The 16189-nt window shown below is 48.0% G+C and overlaps 1 protein-coding gene across 2 annotated transcripts; it reads right to left on the bottom strand.

Moving 5' to 3' along the window:
* Positions 1-766: 766 nt before the first annotated feature.
* On the bottom strand, positions 767-14186 carry DBNDD1 (dysbindin domain containing 1). 2 transcript variants are annotated; one of them, XM_040409534.1, is made up of 4 exons: positions 14022-14186; positions 4628-4780; positions 2695-2835; positions 785-1948 (listed from the first exon to the last, which is right to left on the bottom strand). In XM_040409534.1, the coding sequence occupies exons 1-4, from the start codon at positions 14050-14052 to the stop codon at positions 1791-1793; spliced, it is 483 nt and encodes a 160-aa protein (XP_040265468.1). In that variant the 5' UTR covers positions 14053-14186; the 3' UTR covers positions 785-1790. The 2 variants fall into 2 exon arrangements, with proteins under 2 accessions (XP_040265469.1, XP_040265468.1); XM_040409535.1 differs by lacking the exon at positions 4628-4780 and having other exon boundaries at positions 767-1948.
* Positions 14187-16189: the final 2003 nt, after the last annotated feature.

The following is a 16189-nucleotide window of genomic DNA, read 5'->3' as shown; positions in this document are numbered from 1 at the left end:
CAGAAAAGGGGTGCATAGATTTTTCTGTTCCGTCTGCACGACATGCTGCTTCTAATACGGTTCCCTGTGAGCAGAAATGACCTGGATATTTAATTCTCTGTTTATTCCCTGGTGGCGCTGCAGGGAAAATGCTGATTACTGGGGGTCCCTGCACCTGTGATCAGCTTGTCGTTGGGGGGCGGGGGGCTTTTAGGTAGTCTTGTGAATCTCCCCCCTTTTTCTACTACAACTCCCATTCTCCATATTTTGATGGCAGCCAGCTATTGGCCCAGTTGCGGGCTGAACTCCCATAGAGAATGGATGGAACAGCAGGGCACCTGTTCGACCAGACCCTCCGTTTATTTCCCTGTTTTTGTGATGGGTGGGGGCCCCAGCAGTTGGACCCCCACCAATCTGTCATTCCCCTTCTGAATATCCCTTTAAAGAGGAGCTGTCACCTCTCCTGACATGTAATGCCAATTCTGGAGCATCTATTCTTTTGACTCTATGTTGTGCCGTTCCCATATTATTCCTGCTAGAAGTTATGAATAAATTGCCAGAAGTTTGAAATGAAGGTCCTGCTGGGTGTTACCAGTTGAGGATGCGTCCCTGCACTATCTGACATTATCCAATCAGTGCTGCCGGTGTCAGACTGTACAGGGACACGCCCTACACTGGTAACACCCATCTGGACCTTCATTCATAACTTCTAGCAGGAATAATAGAGGGACGGCACCAGAATGCTCCAGAATTACTATTACTTGGGGGATGCAAGTAGTGGAGAGGTGAGCGGTCCACGGCTGGGCCTCGGTGAGGGCAATCATGCAGCTCGGTGACATTCTACGTTTTCACGCGGTTCAGGAAGATTTTAATGTGTCATGTCGCAAACTCTCATGACAGACCTTTTAAGTGCCAGAAAGTCCTCGCAGGGGCTAAATCCCAAAGCTGTGGGGGCACAGCCACATCATCGTAAAGTGCAAAAGTGTCACCGTAGTAACAAAAGAAAAGTCACCGGAAAACACACACTGTAACGCTGCTTCTGCGAGGCGATGGAACGACTGAACGATAAAATAAGGGCTTGTGCACTGCAGCTCCCCATCAAAGTGCTCCACAGTAAGGGTTAGGTGGCAAGAACGTGACCCACAGCTTCCCCGGAGAAGGTGATGGTGGTGGTGGATGGCGGGGTATATTAAGGCGGCGGAGGGTGGGCGGGGGGATTCTGTGCTTATGAAGTTGTTAATTGGACCGTGTCCCAAAAATGTCCTCCTCGCTGCTGAGGTGGTAACGCTCATCCAGATCTTCAGGTGGTTCTACATTCATGGAGCGGGTTTTCCTCCGGCAACCAATTAACGTGCTGGTAATTGTCCTAAGTTACTAAGCCTGCTTCTTCTTCTTCCCATCATATCTCTGAGCATCCGAGCACCAGGTAGGACCTCTTGTAGGGGTGGGGATGGCAGTCGTGGTTCCTGGACCGGGGCTCCATGTAGGTATGGATCTACTATATTCATTCTACAGCTGGTAGTGTTGTGGCATCCCAGATTCCCAGTACAGACTGGTCGAACCAGATCTCCAGTTCCTCTCAGTTCTACAAGAAGATGATGATGTTCCTCCAAGCTCCACTACTGATAGGGTTCTACTACAGATAAGGACCTCTACTAAGCAGGTCCCAGAGAGTAGACTCAGTACTGACGTGGCCCCGACCGTGGTTGATGCAGTTTTGAGAGCTATGGTCTTGGCACTTTCCAATCCCTGATATGGATGATAAGAGGGCAAAGGGGACCAGTTTCGGTGGGGTAAAGGCTTTCTCGTTGTTAGTTCTCTTTGGATCTCTCTGCAGCGAGGAACGTGTCCAGCAGTCCTCCTTGCAGCTCTGAGTCGCTGAGATGTTTCTTCTCCCTTTCAGCTCTTGATCGGGTCCAAGATGGAGAACGGAGGTACCCGGCTCTAGGGAGAGGAGGTAAATGAAGACCTGTAGGTGAAAAGGAGATGTCAGAGAGGGAGGAACACAAGGCCTAAGCCTGAGTACTGATATCTTCTGTCCTCCTCATAGAGCAAGGTCATGGTTTGCCGCTGAGGGCTGAAATCGAAGCATAGACATTCAGGACACGCTCCCACTGGAATGGCTTTATGAAAGGCTGATTAGCTTTGGGTTATACGCAGCGGGTTCTGGAATAGTGGTCATTAATCTTAGTCTGCACCATCTCAGAGCTTCCTATTCCTGCTTCTGGGGGTTGGACAGGAGTAGAAAGGTGGGCTTCTTTCTTCCTAAAAGAGCGACACAATTGTCCTAGGTTTGTGTGCAGTATTGCAGCTCAGCTCCATCCATTTTAACGGAGCTGAGCTGCAATACCAGACACAACCCATGGACAAGCATGGCGCTGTTTTTGGAAGAAGGCTGTTTTTTGTTTTTTTTTAGCATTTTAGCCCTGGTGCATCATGGGACTGGTGAACATTCACCTTTTGGAATGAATGATTGAGGTCCTGCAGATAACAGTCTTATGGGGAAGTTGGGTTTTCGAGCTCCTCTCAGTTCCCTGCAGCTGGTCACACTAGTGAGCAATGAGGTGCATGCTGGCCTTTGTAGTACTTGTCACCCTTGATAAAATAAAGCATAAGCTGGGACCACAGAGAAGAAGGTGAGGACCACAACTTAGAAATGGATTGTGGATTCTGTAACCGAAAATCTCGCCCCCCTGAGAAGGTAGGATCACACACCTGGAGGCGGCTCATTGTGCGCGTTTTCATCATCCGAGTCGGCAAAAACTTCGGCCAGTTCCTGGTCGGACATGTCTGTGAGTTCTGTCAGATCCAGGAGATCAAAGTGCACTTCAAGAGAGGAGACGCTGCTGAGCGGTTCTAGAGGGAGAGAAAGAGGGTCGTTATATATGTAAAATGTGGACATCTGTAGGGAATATACGTTACCGCAGATGTTGTATTCTATGGGGTGGCATGGAGAACCTGAAGGTTTGGTGGTGGCCAAAGCCATGAATCCTAAAAACGTTGGGTTTTTATGGAAGAAATCATCCTGGGGTGCAGATTTAAAGCAGTGGTTGCAAAACTACAACGTCTATGATGATAGTCTGCGGTTGGGAGTTGTAGTTTTGCAACAGTCAGAGAGCAACCGGTTGGAGAACCTTGCTATAGAGGGTGCAGAAGTAATAGTCGTACTCAGGACCTTTTGCTCGAGGGGGCCCAAATGTCCCTCTAATAAATGAAAAGACATCAGTATTGTGAGTAGGTACCGATTTTGAAAGGTGGCCCCAGGAACTTTAAGTTAGGCCTCTGATTTCCTCAGTCGTTCATTATCTTACTTTCATAAATGAGACCAAGTCTGTAATTTTGAGTTGACTTGATATCTTAGGGCGATCTACAACTTAACCACCCATCATATCCTCCTGACTTCATGCACAGTAAGCAGCTATCTTAGGCTACTTTGACACTAGCGTTTTAGTTTTCCGGTATTGAGATCCGTCATAGGGGGCTCAATACCGGAAAAAAATGCTGTGTGATTCAGAGGATCCGACGGCATCCAGGTGTGGGGGCATCCCTCAGTGACGAGAGAGGCAGCTAAGTGAAGCTGATTGTGTCCAAGACCCTGATCCTGTACAGAGGAACGAGGATTGCTTTCTGGAACTCTGATTGGATGCTGAGGAGCAAAGCGACATACACTGCGGTACCGCATGCCTGTTAGGGAGGCATTTGTTCTGTCAGAGTCACCAGCGGAGGCACAGCAGACCCAGATCGGTAAGATCGTGCATGCACCTCATTACAGTGTTGGCGCCTAGAGAGACCAGGCCTGTAGTTAGTTAGATAGGGTCTCTGTGTCAGGCCACAAGTGTTACTGTTGTTCATTGCAAGGACTCCATAATTTAAAGGGACCTTTTACACCGAAGAGCTGATAAACTTCCCCACAAACTCAAGCCAGGTTGGCGTTTTGCTCAGGTGGAATACTCAGGCACGTGCTACAAGACCAGTTATGGGAGGGGGAATCCTGTAGAGCAGGGATGGCCAACCTGAGGCTCTCCAGCTGCTGCAAAACTACAACTCCCAGCATGCCCGGACAGTATACAGCTATCAGCCTACAGCAGGGCATGGTGGGAGTTGTAGTTTTACAACAGCTGGAGAGCCGCAGGTTGGCCATGCCTGCTGTAGAGCATTGTAAGCTGTTGTGCTGCACCGCAGGCTAGCCCGTACCACACACCCATACAGTTATTCATGTTTTTTAGGGTAATAACAGGTAAGGTGTGGCAGTTTAGTTGTGCCCGCCAGTAGGTAAATTACCACGCTTTCCTCCTGCATCCATCGGAGGGCGCCGCGCTGTGCAGGACAAGGCTCTCAGCCTTTGGGCTGGGTGTATGTAAATTTATTGTATGTTCCCAGCATTTGTGGTTGTGTTCATGACCACGTTTAAGTAAAATTCTGTTTTGGCAAAAACTGGTGGTGGAGTTGTTTTCTTCGTCTGTGACTTCGCTGTATCCCGGGGAGCCCACCCCGGGACATGGCTTACATCTGGACCATAAAAAAAAAGCATATGGAGTCATCCATGATGCTCTCCAGGGGGAAGGAGGATTTGCCCAGTGACCTTGCATGGTCAAGGTGGTACAGTGGCAGGAAAAAGTGGTTCATACACCATGGTGGAGATACTCACGTCTTCTTTCTGTGACTTGCAGGAGCCCCGTCGTTGGTGCCAGGACTCCTGATTCCACCTCAGCCGCCAGGGGTTGTTGAGGTTCTTCTACGGTCACCTCAGCGGGGGCTCTAGGGTGAGAGCCGACCTGGATTTCTGCTTCTCTGGTCTGCTCTGCACAGGAAACACAATGGCAGGAGGAATACTGACATCAATGGCTCAGCATGACACACATTACTATAGAATACGGTCGACCAGATTTATGTTGTTGTCCTGAAAATCAAAACCTTTCCTTACTTTTGGCGGTACTATTTGTACCGAGGTTCATGGGTGCAGGGGAGACACTATCTGTGTCTCTCCTGCCTTACCCTTCATATAAATCCCTGCCAATGAAGGATCTAGTGTTGGCTGGATGACAAATAACAATAGCAGATGAGGATAAGATCCTAGAGGGACATATACTGGATGCTTCGTAGTGTCATCCCTGCGGGTCACAATGGGCCCATATAGCGGGATGTAAGAACTCTACGCTAGTACCATGCAGGGTGGATAAAAATCAATGATTTTTTTTAAAAAAATTAAAAAATCGGATTTTCTTTTAGATAAAATGCTTTTTGAGGAAAATATATAAATAAGGTTATTCCATCATAAAATAAAGATTCGTTTTTTAATTATGTAGAATAAGGCTGTACGTGGACTCCCATATTGTGGAATGGATTAGGCAGTGGCTGAGGGACAGGCAACAGAGGGTTGTAGTCAATGGAGTATATTCAGACCATGGTCTTGTTACCAGTGGGGTACCTCAGGGGTCTGTTCTGGGACCCATATTGTTTAATATATATTGCAGAAGGCCTCGATGGTAAGGTGGGTCTTTTTGCTGATGACGCAAAGATCTGTAACAGGGTTGATGTTCCTGGAGGGATACACCAAATGGAAAAGGATTTAGGAAAACTAGAAGAATGGTCAAAAATCTGGCAACTAAAATTTAATGTTGATAAGTGCAAGATAATGCACCTGGGGCGTAAAAACCCAAGAGCAGAATATACAATCAGTGATACAGTCCTAACCTCAGTATCTGAGGAAAGGGATTTAGGGGTCATTATTTCAGAAGACTTAAAGGTAGGCAGACCATGTCATAGAGCAGCAGGAGATGCTAGCAGAATGCTGGGGTGTATAGGGAGAGGCATTACCAGTAGACAGAGGGGGGCGCTCATGCCGCTCTACAGAGCACTAGTGAGACCTCATCTGGAGTATTGTGCTCAGTACTGGAGACCATATCTCCAGAAGGATATTGATACTTTGGAGAGAGTTCAGAGAAGAGCTACATCTACAAAATCTTCATCTACTTGCATATTATAAGTTATACCAGCAAGAATTAGTCTTTATGTACAGTCGTGGCCAAAAGTTTTGAGAATGACAAAAATATTAGTTTTCACAAAGTTTGCTGCTAAACTGCTTTTAGGTCTTTGTTTCAGTTGTTTCTGTGATGTAGTGAAATATAATTACACGCACTTCATACGTTTCAAAGGCTTTTATCGACAATTACATGACATTGATGCAAAGAGTCAGTATTTGCAGTGTTGGCTCTTCTTTTTCAGGACCTCTGCAATCCGACTGCGCATGCTCTCAATCAACTTCTGGGCCAATTCCTGACTGATAGCAACCCATTCTTTCATCACTTCTTGGAGTTTGTCAGAATTAGTGGGTTTTTGTTTGTCCACCCGCCTCTTGAGGATTGACCACAAGTTCTCAATGGGATTAAGATCTGGGGAGTTTCCAGGCCATGGACCCAAAATGTCAACGTTTTGGTCCCCGAGCCACTTAGTTATCACTTTTGCCTTATGGCACGGTGCTCCATCGTGCTGGAAAATGCATTGTTCTTCACCAAACTGTTGTTGGATTGTTGGAAGAAGTTGCTGTTGGAGGGTGTTTTGGTGCCATTCTTTATTCATGGCTGTGTTTTTGGGCAAAATTGTGAGTGAGCCCACTCCCTTGGATGAGAAGCAACCCCACACATGAATGGTCTCAGGATGTTTTACTGTTGGCATGACACAGGACTGATGGTAGCGCTCACCTTTTCTTCTCCGGACAAGCCTTTTTCCAGATGCCCCAAACAATCGGAAAGAGGCTTCATCGGAGAATATGACTTTGCCCCAGTCCTCAGCAGTCCATTCACCAGACTTTCTGCAGAAGATCAATCTGTCCCTGATGTTTTTTTTGGAGAGAAGTGGCTTCTTTGCTGCCCTTCTTGACACCAGGCCATCTTCCAGAAGTCTTGGCCTCCCTGTGCGTGCAGATGCGCTCACACCTGCCTGCTGCCATTCCTGAGCAAGCTCTGCACTGGTGGCACTCCGATCCTGCAGCTGAATCCTCTTTAGGAGACGATCCTGGTGCTTGCTGGACTTTCTTGGACGCCCTGAAGCCTTCTTAACAAGAATTGAACCTCTTTCCTTGAAGTTCTTGATGATCCTATAAATTGTTGATTGAGGTGCAATCTTAGTAGCCACAATATCCTTGCCTGTGAAGCCATTTTTATGCAACGCAATGATGGCGGCACGCGTTTCTTTGCAGGTCACCATGGTTAACAATGGAAGAACAATGATTTCAAGCATCACCCTCCTTTTAACAGGTCAAGTCTGCCATTTTAACCCAATCAGCCTGACATAATGATCTCCAGCCTTGTGCTCGTCAACATTCTCACCTGAGTTAACAAGACGATTACTGAAATGATCTCAGCAGGTCCTTTAATGACAAAAATGAAATGCAGTGGAAAGGTTTTTTTGGGATTAAGTTAATTTTCATGGCAAAGAAGGACTATGCAATTCATCTGATCACTCTTCATAACATTCTGGAGTAGATGCAAATTGCTATTATAAAAACTTAAGCAGCAACTTTTACAATTTTCAATATTTATGTAATTCTCAAAACTTTTGGCCACGACTGTAGAAAACTATGATTTAAATCAAATCCACCCTGGTTCCATGCTCAGTAATAAACCCTTGTACAACCAATGGATTTATTTTTGGATGCAAGGTAGGGCCCCTCTTCTGTGGCACGCTCAGATCTCCATGGCCCACACTCTCTTCTTATACTTTGGAGCGCACCATTCTTTGGTTTTCTTACCTAATTTTTATTTTTATTTTTTTGGGCAAATGTTGAGGTTTCTGGAGAGGCGCCACCTATTGTGGAGCGATAATGGGGTCAACCCAACCTGACGCCTTCCTTTATCATGTGCCCACATAGGCTGTGTCTATGGTATGTATGCTGTTGGCCATGAAATGATGACCACCACTGGTCCCAATGTCATGTTCTGCAATGACCTGAATGTCGGTATCTGTAATAGAGTCTTATATTCTGCCAGATACCACTGATGGCAAGCCTGCTCACTGAAGATGTCATGAAAATCAGATACCATATAGTACATGACAACCTCTAGAACCAGCCCTGGACCTCACATGGATCCAGAGATCTCCCCATTCATTGCTCCAATTGCCCTGCTAGATTTTCTTCAGGCTGGTAGCTCAGGGGGAGTGTCCTTTCTGCTGCAGCTCTCTCCCTAATACAGCTCGGGGGGGGGGGGGGGGGGGGTACTTTCTGCTGCAGCTCTCTCCTTATCACCGCTCATGGGGCATGTCCTTTCTGCTGCAGCTCTCTCCCTATTACAGCTCGGGGGGCGCGGGGGGGGGGGGGTACTTTCTGCTGCAGCTCTCTCCTTATCACCGCTCAGGGGGCATGTCCTTTCTGCTGCAGCTCTTTCCCGATTACAGCTGGGGGGGTACTTTCTGCTGCAGCTCTCTCCTTATCACCGCTCAGGGGGCATGTCCTTTCTGCTGCAGCTCTCTCCCTATTACAGCTCGGGGGGCGGGGTACTTTCTGCTGCAGCTCTCTCCTTATCACCGCTCAGGGGGCATGTCCTTTCTGCTGCAGCTCTTTCCCGATTACAGCTCAGGGGGGGGGGGGTACTTTCTGCTGCAGCTCTCTCCTTATCAACGCTCAGGGGGCATGTCCTTTCTGCTGCAGCTCTCTCCCTATTACAGCTCGGGGGGTACTTTCTGCTGCAGCTCTCTCCTTATCACCGCTCAGGGGGCATGTCCTTTCTGCTGCAGTTCTCTCCCAGTACCTTTCACAGCTTCTAACAGTAGATAAGGCTGGTGGCAGTTAAAGGATGGAACTGGGCATGTGCGACCGCTTCAGTAGGTGGACGTGCATATTACTATACAGAGTAAACACCAGGGGGCATCGTTATAATGAAGGAAAGAGAATATCTCACAACTGAGGCATTTTTGTAAGAGAAAGTAAATTACAAAAGTAATTAGCTGATTACATTAACGCAATGTTTAATGGGGTTGTCCAAGACGTATAATGCCCCCCATATGCCCGGGCCCCTCACTTCCCAGGACCTGCGTTGCTTCTGATGCCGGTACGGCCACCGCTGCGTCTCCCCATTGCACGGAGGGGAGGGTTAGCCAATAGCAGGCCATGACGGGGACAAGCCTTGCTAGCATCATGGGTGCCGGGGAGCGGGGTAAGTACTATCTGTGTGAGGGGCCCGGGCACACGAGGGGGGGGCATATAGGCCTTGGATAACCCCTTTACCTGTGCCACAGCCATAACCTCTAATTCTACAGGTAAAAGACGTCTTTTATAAATGGCTCTAGTGCAAGTTACTATCCAGTAATTTGGGTAGCAGGGCATGCTGAGGGTTGTAGTTTTCCAGCAGCTGGTCGGGCACCAGTGATTTCGGTAATGGCAGATGTCAGTCTTTTCATACTAATTGAGATTATGTCTGGAATGTTTCTTGCAGATTTATTCTCCCGGGTGCTCGTGGGTATCATTAACCAGTTCTTGCCTGGCGTTCTGTACAGTGCATCAAAGGCATCGCACTGCGCCATCACTGCGGCTGGGGGGATTGTGCCCCTTGAAATGGGATATAGGGGGATTAGTAACTGGCGCCTATATGTCATCCCTATAAATTATCAGAGAAATGTGCAGTGTAAAGCAGTGGTTAGTGCCGCCCTATAGCCGCAGTCATGGGTTATGACCCCCGACCAGCTCCTATAGTGGCCTGCAAACTGGGGGTCCGCAAAATACGGGAGCACGGGAGCACAATCCAGGAGGTGCGGTGCAGAACGGAAGAACGGCACTTCGTAGTGCTTCCGTGGAGTTTCTCTCCGTTCTTCCGCACCGCTAAGAAAAGTAGGACAAGCGCTATTTTTTTGCAGTGCGGACGGATCACGGCAAATTGCGGCCCCCAATGCATGGAACGGCCGAGCACCAGCCGCGTGCGGGAGCCCTTATGGGCAGTAGTTACATCATAAACCCTCGCAGTGAAGAAGACAAACACCAGTCCTGGAAACACGGACTGAACTCCTGGAACTTTCCACAGCTGAACTCATGTTTATCGAGGAGCCCTGAGGCCGGGAGCGTAGGTGAGCGCGTATCCAATGGCGGCAGTGAATAATGTATGTGATGTGGCACTCGGTACAGTCCTCGGACACGGTACCTTTAGAGGGACGCTGTGACACTGAGCGAGGAGTCCGATCTGCAGGCCGCCTGTTATCGAGCAGGATAAGTGGGGAAGGTTCAGTATTAAAGCCCTGCTTATTTTAGGGTTAGGAGTCCAGTGGGCGGTCCTATCAGTGATTGACAGCATCTCTGTGTGCACAGCTGCCAGGACCGCCCACTGGACTCCTAAGGATAGAAAAGTAGGGTTAAGGTCTACTGAATCTCTTCCCATAAAACTCAGCTCCTCCTGCCCTATAACGTCATGCCCGTAGACCGTGAACCTTCTATGAAGGCAGACCATGCAACTGCCATGTGGCCCAGAGGGAGGGGGGGTCCCTGAGCCGAGGTAAAAGCAATGCACCACCAGGAGGCCCTCAGTACAAACAGGTGATTACAGTAACTGTATCCTATGCGCTGAGCTCCCCCTAGTGGTGGCTGTAGGCAGCCAGCTTTAGAATAGATGGGATTCTACAGATGTATCAATAATCAATGTATTTATTGTCTGCTGTCAATACATTGGGAACTATGGTGTTCAGAATGAGTGACATATTGGAAGCACCTGTTCCACTTTACGGACACAGAACTTAAATAAAGGGGGCGAGGCGACTTCAACTTAAAAGCGTAATTCCTCAGAAATCTGCATTGCATGGGAGTGGGCGACTTCAACTTAAAAGCGTAATTCCTCAGAAATCTGCATTGCATGGGAGTGATTGATAGACGGATAACTCAGAAACTGGTTGAGGCAGGGGCCCCATACTAAGCTTTGCTGTGGGGCCCTATGAGATGTGTAGACGCCCGTCATAGTCCAGCCTGATGTCTGGGGACACGTCTTTTGCAGGCCCTGAACTGGTATGTACTTGGGTACCTTAGTAGACCATCTTTTGCAGGGATGGCCAACCTGCGGCTCTCCAGCGGTTGTAAAACTACAACTCCCACCATGCCCTGCTGTAGGCTGATAGCTGTAGGCAGTCTGGGCATGCTGGGAGTTGTAGTTTTGCAACAGCTGGAGGGCCGCAGTTTGAGGATGCCTGATCTATCGTATCAGCTAGAGCAGGGATGGCCAACCTGCGGCCCTTCAGCTGTTGCAAAACTACAACTCCCAGCATGCCCAGACTGCCTACAGCTATCAGCCTACAGCAGGGCATGGTGGGAATTGTAGTTTTACAACCGCTGGAGAGTCGCAGGTTGGCCAGCCCTGAGCTAGAGCAATGATGGGCCACTTGCTCCTCTCCTACATACTGGGAGTTGTAGTATCCTAATAGCTAGAGAACCAGATCTCTGGTCTGGAGTTCTCAATAAGGTCTCAAGCACACGAACGTATGTATTTTGCGCTCCGCAAAAACACGGATCCGCAAAAAAACACGGATGACGTTCATGTGCATTCTGAACAGCTGGCCCCTAATAGAAGAGTCCTATCCTTGTCCGCAACGGACATACCGAGTAACTTCCGGGTTTTTTTGCGCACCTATTGAAATGAATGGTTTCCGCATACGGTCACAGGAAAGAAAATACGTTTGTGTGCAGGAGCCCTAATTGTGAATGTCACACAAATTGTAGCCCGGATTATTTCAGTCTATTCTCTCGCTCCATAGGGGCCATGGAAGTATCTAGAATATGAAATGTTTAACACTTCGTTAAAAATATTCCAGGGGGAAATCGGAAGTCTCCGGCGAAAGGGTCTGTGCGGCGAATACAGAGACGTGGAGGGGGCTAAAAGTGTCCCCGGAATTTGGTGAATGTCCATGTGGATGATCCCTGCAGGAAATGCTCCATCAATGGGAAAGGAAGCTGTAAGTCACTATTTATGTAACGGACTATACAATGTATCCTCGGCTTTAACCCTATAATTCCCTGCTGAACCTATCTCTTTGTATCCAGCACCATGCCAGACTCCCTCATTGTTCCAGTGCAGCCCACACCGGGATCGATACCCGTCCTTCCATCCCACAACTTGCACTGATGCCGCCCTTGGCACAGGTAGTTACTGTGATTTATAGTTGCGCTGATGCTCGCCCCAGAGGGTAATGACACTCGGATGAGACGCCAGGTGACTCTTAACATGCCACTCTCCGGAGACACACAGCGCTGTGTCACCACTGGCAGCGCCAGACAGAGCCTTCTTTATCATCAGGCTTCCTCCGTTATTGTGCTCGGGGTTGGCAAGCCCTATCATTTAGCATATGAAAAGCCGGGTAACGGAGGGGCATTTAAGGTTCAGGGTGAAGGGGTTGAAAAAAAAGAAATAGTTAAACAAACGCAACACATAAAACCATAGAAATAAAATAACAAGCAAAAAAATAAATAAAAAATACAAAATAGAAAACAAAAAATATCAAAAGAAACACAAAAGTCAAAACAAAATCAACAAATAAAGAAAAAAAAAACACAAGACATAAATAGAAAAACAGAAAATACAAGATTTAAAACATAGAAATAAAAAAAACTCCAGCACAAAATGCAAATAAAAAACATAACTATGTAACTAGAAAAATGAAATAATCTATAAATGGAAAAAAGATAAAAAATAATTAATTACAGAAATCGAAAAACCGCACAATACAAGATTTAACACATGGGAATAAAGAATCGAGCACAAAATGCAAAGAAAAAACAAATAAATACATAACTAGAAAGTGCAAAATATCAAAAGAAACAAAAAATAAAAATAAAAATGGAGGAAACAAATCCAGAAATAGAAAAACCGCACAAATGCATTAAAATGAAATGTGGATGGACAAAATGACTAAGGGTCCATTCACGCGTCCGTGGTGCGTTGCGGATCCGCAGTACACCCGGCCGGCACCCCCATAGAAATGCCTATTCTTTTCCGCAATTGCGGACAAGAATAGGACATGTTCTATTTTTTTCGGGAGCTGTGGACCGGAAGGTTGGCGGCGCGTTCCGGAAATGCGGATGCGGAGAGCACATTCTGTCCCCATAGAGAATGAATGGGTCCGCAATTTGCGGAACGGGGTGCGGACCCATTATACGGACGTGTGAACTAGGCCTTAGATGCGCATTTTGCGCCTCCTAATCTGATACTGGCTTTTTACTATTTGGATCGTTATGAGGAGAAGGTCCCGGGGGGGGGGGGGTCTTTATTATGGGCCTCGGTTGTGCACCCGTCCCTGCCCTCCCCCATGACGCACAGCTCTGCCGCTGTCTACCCGGCTCTTCTCTAGGGATTACAGCAATGGCTTTAAAGCTTTGCAAACTTAAACTACAGTAAGCGCCTGGTGGGGGGACGTGGGGGGGACGGACGCCTGTGTCTGGATGTCGCCCTCCCCGCGTATAATCTCACCCCCGTATTACATTTTTCCGCAGCTGTCCTTCTGCTCCTCTACAGCAAATACTCAGCATTCCCCGATCCCCCCCCCCCATATTCCAGTACTAGCTCTGTAACCTAAATTGTGGTTTTTAAGGAACATTCAATCCCCGTATCTGCTCGCACGACTTTAAGACTTTATTTTACACTTATCCTTGAATTGTGTCTCACCCCCCCCCCCCCCCCCCCCACTTATCTAATGATCGGCTGCAATTAGTTTTGCAAATTTTTATATATTTTTTTTTCAGCATTGCTATGTAAAGTCTGGGCAAGGGTGATCCATGGGGTAATGCACCCAGCAGAGAAATCTTTGGGCGACTGACCACATGCAATACATTGAAAAGTGGTTTGGACCAGTATGCATAATATAAACTGAAAATCTGGTCTTCTGGAGGAGCGCCCCCCTTCTGATGATGCCGGCATACCCCGTGCATTAATATCACCAGTGCAATGCGGCACTGTGTCCACACACTGCAAGTCACAGCGTCCCGGCTACAACTCCCTACTTTGCAAACCCACCGACTCCGTCATCAGACCGCCGTGCACCTCACGTCCCAAGCCGCACGTAGCCCATCAGTCACTCACCTGAGGGACCGGGCCCTGGCTGGGTCTCCATCCAGATGCTGGTTCAGGGGTTCCTTCAGCTGAGCAGGAAGAGATGACGGAGCATAGGGCAGCATCAGATGCAGCCTCCTCCCTGCAGCAGGCAGCGAGCGCAGGGACCTGCACCGCAGACGCACATCCCCAAGCTGAGAGCCTCCGCGATAAGTGAGCCTCGCATTGCAAATGAGCAGAGGGCGTGCGAGGCTCGGAGGGGAGGGTGGAGGAGATGTGTCTCAGCGTGTCAGTGTGTGTGTGTGTGTGTGTCCGCATGTGCAATGTAGGAGACATTGGCAAGGAGCCAAGACTGGCGGGGTAGGCTCTGGATGTCAACTCCATCTCCTCAGAGGCTGCAGGTCTTTGCGGACAGAATACCTGACTACAAGGAGCAGGAGAATACCGAGTATCTGCCCGTCTACAGTGCGAACACCCAATATGACAGCAATCGTGTGCGGTCAATTTTGTATTTGTGGGGCCCCAAGCAAAGTTATGTCTGGGGCCCCAAGCATTTGCTTGGCCCTCCCCTGTAAAAGGCCTCTTGCATACAAACTTTTTTTCGTTCCGTTTTTTGCATCCGTGTACGGACCAATGGATTTCAATGGATCCGTAAAAAAACGGAAGGTACTCCGTATGCCTTCCGTTTCCGTAGTTCTGTTCCGTTCCTAGGTAGAACATGTCCTATTAGCCCTCATGCACACGACCGTTCCATTTTTTGAGGATCCGCAAAACACGGAAGCCGCCCATGTGCCTTCCGCAATTTGTGTAACGGAACGGGCGGCCCATTGTTAGAAATGCCTATTTTTTGTCCGCAAAACGGACAAGAATAGGACGTGTTATATTTTTTTTGCGGAGCAGCGGATGCGGACACGACACGGAGTGCTTTCCGCATCTTTTGTGGCCCCCGTTGAAGTGAAAAAACTGCGGCTCGGATGCGGACCAGAACAACGGTCGTGTGCATGAGGCCTTATTGTCCGCAGAATGGACAAGGATAGTACTGTTCTATTAGGGGCCAGCTATTCCGTTCCGCAAAAAACGGAATGCACACGGACGTCATCCGTATTTTTTGCGGACCGCAAAATACTAAAAAAGCCATACGGTCGCGTGCAAGAGGCCTAAATCACATATTGCTTTATAAGACCTCCTGCACACAAACGTTTTTTTTTTTTTTACGTTTACGTTCCTTTTTTTGCATTCCATATACGATCCGTATACGGAACCATTCATTTCAATTGATCCGCAAAAAAAAACGGAAGTTACTCCGTACGCCTTCCATTTCCGTATTTCCGTTCTGTTCAAACAAGGAACATGTCCTATTATTGCTCGCAAATAACGATCCGTGGCTCCATTCAAGTCAATGGGTCCGCAAAAAAAACTGAATGCATCCATATGTCTTCCGTATCCGTTCCGTTTTTGCGGAACCATCTATTAAAAATTTTATTGCCCGGCCCAATTTTTTTATGTACTTTCTGTTAATTATTGTATGCTTCCGTTTCCGTTTGAGATCTGCAAAAAACGGATCACAAACGGAAACCAAACAGAAAAACCGAACGGAAGTGGAAATACTACTGAAACAAAAAAACGGATCTGTGAAAAACGGACCGCAAAATACTGAAAAAGCCATACGGTCGCGTGCAGGAGGCCTTACAGGGATACACAAAACTACAACTCCCACTATGCCTGGACAGCCTGCAGCAGGGCATGGAGGGAGTTGTAGTTTTACAACAGCCGGAGGGTTGCAGGTTGGGCATCACTGCTTTATAACAACTTAGGGAGCCAAGGGTCTGGGAAAGCTGGGTGATTGTGGAGGTCACCGCCCAGCGTTTGGAGGTCCTGCTGTGGTGACACCTCTATTCAGGGGTGTGAATAGCTAAGAACCCCCGGGGGAGGTGCAGCGGCAGCCATACTGGTCGGAGAAGTTTTCCCGGAAATAGATAACACTAAAACGCGGTGCTTTTAGCTATTTTCGGAAGTCCCGTTCGTACATACGCAACCACCTCTGCATCTGACCTCATGTGACTACAGCATGTGAAATCACTGTAGTATATGCCAGCAATGTGTGTCTTAGGGCTCATTCACACGACGCCGTAAAAAGCAGGTCCGCAATACACGGGCAGCAGCCGTGCGAACTCCGCGCTGCAGTGCAGACCCATCGA

This window comes from Bufo bufo, chromosome 10 (genome assembly GCF_905171765.1).
Source record: "Bufo bufo chromosome 10, aBufBuf1.1, whole genome shotgun sequence".
NCBI classification, from domain to species: Eukaryota; Metazoa; Chordata; class Amphibia; order Anura; family Bufonidae; genus Bufo; species Bufo bufo.
The sequence above is the reverse complement of the archived record's forward strand: the minus strand, read 5'-3'. Positions and strand labels throughout refer to the sequence as shown.

What these genes read in the sequence shown, in the direction of transcription:
- DBNDD1 (XM_040409534.1), bottom strand. Translation starts at nt 14,052, where the DNA reads ATGGAGACCCAGCCAGGGCCCGGTCCCTCAG. An exon ending in GCAAGTCACAGAAAGAAGAC is followed by an intron (nt 2,836 to 4,627) that starts GTGAGTATCTCC and finishes CTCTCCCTCTAG; the next exon opens with AACCGCTCAGCAGCGTCTCC. An exon ending in GCACAATGAGCCGCCTCCAG is followed by an intron (nt 1,949 to 2,694) that starts GTGTGTGATCCT and finishes TTTCACCTACAG; the next exon opens with GTCTTCATTTACCTCCTCTC.